This window comes from Callorhinus ursinus, unplaced genomic scaffold, assembly GCF_003265705.2.
Source record: "Callorhinus ursinus isolate GAN/ISIS: 27379988/994484 unplaced genomic scaffold, GSC_fseal_2.0 scaffold7, whole genome shotgun sequence".
In the NCBI taxonomy this organism is placed as follows: domain Eukaryota; kingdom Metazoa; phylum Chordata; class Mammalia; order Carnivora; family Otariidae; genus Callorhinus; species Callorhinus ursinus.
The window spans coordinates 5,375,258-5,382,356 of record NW_027397069.1 but is presented as its reverse complement, the minus strand read 5'-3'; the positions used below and the strand labels follow the sequence as shown (position 1 = coordinate 5,382,356).

The 7,099-nt window shown below is 43.7% G+C and overlaps 1 protein-coding gene across 1 annotated transcript in view; it reads left to right on the top strand.

Moving 5' to 3' along the window:
• Positions 1–363: 363 nt before the first annotated feature.
• The window catches only part of ITGBL1 (integrin subunit beta like 1), a 205,320-nt gene continuing 198,584 nt past the window's right edge, over positions 364–7,099 (top strand). The window contains exons 1-2 of the mRNA XM_025874718.2: positions 364–524; positions 1,439–1,656. Of these exons, the coding sequence (XP_025730503.1) occupies positions 427–524; positions 1,439–1,656 (316 nt within the window). The 5' untranslated portion in view covers positions 364–426. The remainder of the gene's footprint in view (positions 525–1,438; positions 1,657–7,099) is intronic.

Genomic DNA, 7,099 nt, shown 5'->3' with positions numbered 1-7,099 from the left:
GTCTCTTTAATATCAACCAGCCCAAATATTCCCTTGTCAAATATTTCTGGGGCCTGCACTTGAAGAAAGAGACGATTTTCCCAAATCTGTGAACAGGACCTTTTTTTTTTTTTAATGTCAAAATAAACCATCTGCTTGTACAACTGTTTCTAATTACTTCCCTGCCTAGACTCTGCACTTGAGGGGTTTGGTACCAGCACCCCGCCCAGAGCGGTGCCGCTGCCCAAATCTTTGCAGGCAACTCATCAAGGCACTCGCGGCCCCGGGTAGAGGCCCGACCTGCACGCCCTGGTGTCCGTGTGTCCGTCTGCAGGCGGCCTGCGGGTGGCACCTCTCCCTGCCGCAGCCCCCCGCCCCCCCCCCCCCCCCCCCGGGAGCCCCACCCAGCCAGGAGCGCAGCGCTCCCGCACAGCGCCGGAGCTCAGCATGCGTCCCGCCGCCTTCAGGAACTTCTTGCTGCTGGCGTCCTCCCTTCTCTTCGCGGGGCTCTCAGCTGTTCCTCAGAGCTTCTCGCCATCTCTGAGGTAAGTCTGGTTTGTTATTCTTTGAGAGGAACCTGCCCTGCTTTGCGTGGCAGGGCTCAAGTGTGTAGGACGGCTGCCCCAAGCCAAGCGCAGTTAGAAAGTTGGACCCGGGATAAACTGTTTTCAACCTGTTCCTATTCCTTTCCGTCTATCTGCACTGCGTGTTGCTTCATGTCTGTCCTTTTACTTTTCCTTCGGGAAAATACCGTGAATAAATATAACTATTTAACTTCCTCCTATTTTAATACCGACCAGGAGAAACTTCTGCCATGAGACTAAGGTAATCCTTTGTGTACCTGGGGTGTGCTCATACCCTATAAGGCAGAATTATTTCACAGGGTCTGTATTCCATTGTTGTATTGCATTTCACGAAAGAGACTGTGGGCCACATAATGATAGCTAAACTTTTTAAAAGTAGAGTTTATAAGCACTGCTCAATGCAACTTTTTTAAAAAAATGCCCTAGACTATCCTAAGATGTATAGTTCTTCCTACATATTCACCTCTTCTTTTTCATAAAACGGCTGCCCCTGGCCATCAGCTAGCAATGGAACTTTTTAAAGAGTATTGAAAAGTCAGCCAAGTGTCATACTTTGCATTCATTTGCATTTAATCTAAATGTGCATATAAGATTCAGTGGCAAGCCACCAAGAGGCAGGGCTGGATCACCTCTGTCCACTCGGAAGGCAGTCCTATTCCTAGGTGTGTAGGTCACCCCTCGGACATTTTGGCTCATGGTCATTTCTCTTGTGGTGGACCATGGGTGGCCCTCAGAGGAACGTGGAACCTCAAACTTTATTCCTGTGAAGTTGAACGTCGCCACACAGGGGTGCACTGGGCGGGAAACGGGGACTCCTTAAATGGGGCAGTGGCCGCTCTTGACCGTGGCCCTGCTGTGGTTTGCCGCCCTTGCAGGAGTGCGACTGGTGCCGCGTGCAGGCTGTCCCGGGCGGAGTCGGAGCGCAGGTGCCGGGCGCCAGGGCAACCCCCAGGGGGCGCTCTGTGCCACGGCCGCGGCCGGTGCGACTGCGGGGTCTGCATTTGTCACGTGAACGAGCCCGGCGTGTACTTCGGGCCCCTGTGTGAGTGCCACGAGTGGGTGTGCGAGACCTACGACGGGAGCACCTGCGCAGGTAGGGGGCAGCCGGCGCACTGCGGGCGTCTGGGCGTCCGGGGCGCACCGCCGGCGGGCGTTTCTGCCACTTCCCGGGGAGAGCCTCGGACGGACCTCTGGGAAGTGACTACCTTCGCGCAGGGCTTCCTAATGCTCCTCCACTCTGGAATCACGTGTTGCAATACTTTAGTCCGCCCTAGGGTCCAAACTGAAGTGGAAATAATATTGGTAAGATTCACTCGCTTAATTATAACTCTCCTTATTACAGACTAAACCTCCCAACTTCCTCACAAAGGAAGTCAATCTGGTGGGCTCCTCTACCCCAATCACGAATGTTAGTCATATTTGCAGAACATAAGCCTGGATTTTCTTTTTACCAAGGAAAAGCAGGAGAATATTATTTTCCCAAATTCCAGGGTGGGGGAGCAGGTTGTGTCTTTGATTTGCCTTCTTATTCCTAGGATATAGTTCACTGATAGAAGTGTGTATCAGAAAACGATAACAAGGAAAAAAATAAGCAGATCCATACTTACTTAGAAGCGATTGCTTTTGTATTGGTTTAGCTGCTTGAAATTTTCAGCTGCAGTGAAACTTGGTATTTTGTAAGGGTGCAGTAAAAATAAATTCATTTCTCTGGTACATTTTTAGGGAGTGATTGAGGTTGTGATATTGGAATGGGTCATGATATTTCTTGGTAGAGAACAGCCCTCGCCTATACCAGTTTCACAGGAACGTGCCATTTACTAGGGCCAGACCCTCGGTTGGGTCACTGTGAATGATACAGGCACTCCGTTAGTAAAAGGACAACACGATTCATTCCAACCAGGGTTTGGCAGATTTGTAGGGGGAAAAAAAATTCACAACTTATTTTACCCAGGATGTCGTTAAGAATAAGAGTCCAACACTAACAGAGGTGAAGAATGAGTTTATAGCAGAATGGTTTTTTTCTTGGCCCCTGGGCCCAGAAATGCATAGTGAGAGTATTTAATATGAACACTGCTTAGCAGTGGAAAGTAATCGTGTCAGTAATTTGGAGGGGCACAGGTGCTTCTCTGTGGTTGGTTTACCCTGGGAAGGCTGGGGCTCAACCCTTTAAAAATACTGAACACCACGGCTCGTTATTTTAATGTTGTCCATCCCACAGGCTGCAGTATTATTAAGGGCAGCCCTTTGGAATGAAAGCTAAGTATTGTCTAATATTTCATTCCAAATTTGACTGTTACCTGGCTTCTCTGGCTTGTACTGCCTCCAGCAAGGTCTCTTCAATATCATGAGTTCCGAACACATTTTTTCAGGGCATTTTTGAGTTGTTCTTTCATTGGAAAAGTAAGAGGTAGGATGCAGTCTTCAGCTGGTGAAACAGTTATGGGTGCCATCAGATAAAACTTCCCCATTGAAGAAGCTTATCTGGGTCCTTTCTGTAAAGCTCTGCCTATAGTGCTCTTGTTGGTCCCTCATGGAAAGTGATTTGTTGTTTACTCTTAACATCTTAGTCACTGCATTCTTTCCGCCCTGATACAAATGCGGGACTGAATCATGCATGGTTTTGTTTGCATATGTACACATTCCCATGGATGACAAGATGCTTCTCTTTATTTCAAGGCTGAATGAAATAACTGTGTTCGTTTTCCATTCTCCTCTTTGTGACTGATGCCCATCAAGGCCTGCTCCACCGGGCCTGGTGCGGGATCTGCCCCTGCAAATGCTCTGAGAACATTTGCCAGGCCAGTGAGATCTTTACACACAGCACGGTGGTGGGGCTACAGCACCAACTTGCCTACTTGTTCTGCGCTTCAAACGTAGCTTCTCAATTCTGCCTTCAAGAAAAAGTTCCTACGTTGTAGCTAATAAGACAGAAACATAGCAAGTTGTCTTCTATGTTTTTATGTGCACCTGGGCCTTTACCTCTGTGGTGTATTCTAGTAGCCTTCAGGGACCTCCATACCCCTTGGAGGAAAATAAAATCCTGCTCTGATAGTGTATCATAGAGTGGTTAATACTCTGGGCTCTGGGGGAAAATTTCCAGGAGTCAAATCCCAGCCCCACCACGTAACAGCTGTGTGAACTTGGGTGATTACTGAAACTTTCTGAGCCTCGATATCTTCATCTATAAAATGGGAATAACAACAATACCTACCTTACAGGATGGTTGTGAGCTCTGACACGTAAAACTCTTAGAATAGTGTTTTGCACAAAGTGCTCAATACATATAAATATGTGTATAGACATATAACATTGTAGATGCACAAAGGTGAGCTAGGATGGATGGATGGATGGATGGACGGATGGATGGATAGATAGATAATAGATAGCTTAGCTTTGTAGTTGTTGGACATTTGATGCAGTGAGAGCAATTTTCTTAATGTAGCCTGGGCCTGTTATTGATCCAAAGCTCAAAAGGTTGAGCAAGGATAGCTCTTTTGGCCCAGCCTCAGAGCAGCTCTATTAGATACACCATGCCCTTTTAAAGTTGGGATAAGAATCCACTGGGATTCTTATACTGTGAATCATAAGAAAGATACTTGTTTTAGTTTGAGCCTGGTCGAAAGTGATTACATTTATATTAATGCATAACTAATGTATAATCCAGTGTGTCCTTGTTCATGGCACATGAATTTCCTTGGACTTCTATAGTGTAAAGGTCTGGCCCAGAGATTATTCCTGTGTGTGGGGTGGTCAAATGAGAAGTAAACTAATTTGGGTGGAATATTTCTTTGAGAAGAGTACAGTGTTTGGTTACAGAAGAACAGACTTTCAGCTAATATTGCAAGGCATCCCTGAGTAACCCCCTGAATGGGTATGATTATACTTAAATAAAATATTGTGTTCTTTTAAGATCTTTTCTAATCACTTTTGAAATATATCACTTAAAAGAGTTTCAGTTTTAGTGACTAGGAAGAGCTAATTAAATTGAACTTAGCAAATACTTATGAGGTGCTGTATATTTACTAGATCCTCTGCTGTTGAAGGGATATAAAGATGAGACAATATAACAACTTCCCATTGAGTAGGGGGATGAAAATACCAAATACCTATAATGCAATGCAGAATATCATTTCTACAAATTTCTATGAGAGTTTCATTGAGGCAGGAATTAAATATTGTGGCTAAAGTTCTTGAGAAAGAGGTAGCCTTTGACATAAATCTTTATGCATAGGGAGGTTTTTAGTTCCAAAACGTGGACTGTTGGAATTCTGAGGGAAGAAAAATCCAAGCAGTGGTTTAGAGGCAGAAAGGCATGTGGTGAGTGTGTTTGGGGACCAGTGAAGTATTCTAGGTTTGGCTTGGCTGGATCTTAGGGCTGTGGGGAAAGTAGTTCTAGATATTTTGAGTTACAGTTGCACACGTTGTTGAGAGCTCTGAACTTGAATGTGAAGTTTGTGCTTATCAGAGCCATGAAGTGGTTTGAACATGGGAGCTTTGATTAGTACTCTGACTCATGAAAAGTTACAGGGTAGGGTGCTGGAGGGCAGGGGAGGTTGGGGTAGACACTTGATGGGGAAGAGCTCAGTTTAGAGACTATTTCAATTCTAGCCCGTGGGAGAGAGTAAGATAGAACAATGATGAATTTTAAAGACTGTTGAAGGTACAATCAACATGCTTTAGAACCCAAGGATGAGTAAGATGGTCAATCAGTGATTGGGCGTATGAGAGAACTGATAGTGTAAGAGTCAGGAGAAAGAACCAGATAACTCCTAATCAGTGGCTAAGACTCTTTACTAAGGAAGAAAAAAATGCTTATTTTTAATCTGAAATTGCTATAAAATGAAGAATTATCAGTAGCAGAATGAGTCTGGACTTGACTGGCTGTGGATCTAGGACTAGATGGATCACGTCTGAACTGTTAACTTGGGTTCAATTGCTTGTATCCTTAACCTTGAGCCAGTCATCTGATTCCTCTGAAACTTAGATTCTTTTTTTTTGTAACATCTTTATGGATATAAAGAACCTTGCATCCTGCATTGTATTATTCAGAGTAATTTTTATGTTTATGTATAAATACATTTAATATCCATGTAATTATGCATTCATACATTTATTCAGACTGTGTGTAAAACATTCTTATAAACATTGATTTATGTACATAAACATACACAATATAAAAATAATTAAAATACATGGAAACACCCCTAATATATATTAACAATTTTTTTCTTGCAGATATTTCTGACTTTTACACTGCTAAATAAATAGTATGAGAATTGCATGTGATTATTCATGAGAACTGGACTTTCTGGCTCTTTATAGTCTGTCTTAGGACTGATCTGCTTTTCCTCATAGTGGTGTTTTTCTTGAATAGTTGAGTAATTCCCTCCAAGCCTATTTTGCGGAATCACTCTTCGGTTTTTCCTTTCTTAGTTATTTTCCATTTACAACCTTCTCCGCCGTCCTTCAAACCATGTTCTACTCTACTTGCCCCCTCCTTTAACTCGGTCCAGCCCCCCTTGGTACTACCCATTTTGCTTCTTCTTTACATCCCCCCTGCACCCCTGCGTGGGGCAGCACACATGTAAGAGCACTGTCTGTTCTTTAACACCCCGTCCAGTAAACGATTGTGTTGAACAGACTCACTCCAGTTTCCACATCGCTTCCATTCATGTGTTTTCATCATGGTCTTAACATGTCCATAGTTTTGGAGAACACACTCAGGAGTTCCCTACCATCAGCTCACCCCCTTCATGCAGGCCTCTTGTGTGTGTGTGTGTGTGTGTGTGTGTGAATTCTACTCTCTTAAGCTCATCCATTTTGGATAAATGCACCCTGTCTTACCTCAAGTGACACATAAAAATTAAAGATTTTCATCTGTACTTTCTCTCAGCTGTACTGCTTTATTTGGACCCAATACTCTGCTGTTCTACTGTAGAGACTGAGATACCTTGTCCTTGGACTTGGTCACCCCCACACCTTGATAACCTAGAAGAGTGTATTTATAACATTAGGGTGTTTAGATCAGATAGTGTCAATGTGAGAGGTTCAGTGGTTATTTTTCAAGTAGAATTTCCCCAGAAAGAGAAGGGAACATCTGGGAGCAAACTTATTTGTTACAAATTTTAAATTTGCAAAGTAAAAACCTCTTTCATAGGGTTCTTGGAAGTTTTCCATGTATTTTGAGACATGATGCTAAAACTGACATCCCATGTCTCTTAGTATCATAACCCCAAAAAGCTGCTTAGCTTTCTGGGCCTCAGACGTAGGTTGGGAAATCTGACCTTTGAAGGAGTCATGTGATTAGATTGGGTCCAACCATAAAGAAGATGTGGTATATATACACAATGGAATATTATGCAGCCGTCAAAAAACCCTGAAATCTTGCCATTTGCAACGACGTGGATGGAACTAGAGGGTATTATGCTAAGTGAAATCAGTCAGTCAGAGAAAGACATGTATCATATGATCTCACTGATATGAGGAATTCTTAATCTCAGGAAACAAACTGAGGGTTTCTGGAGTGGTGGGGGGGT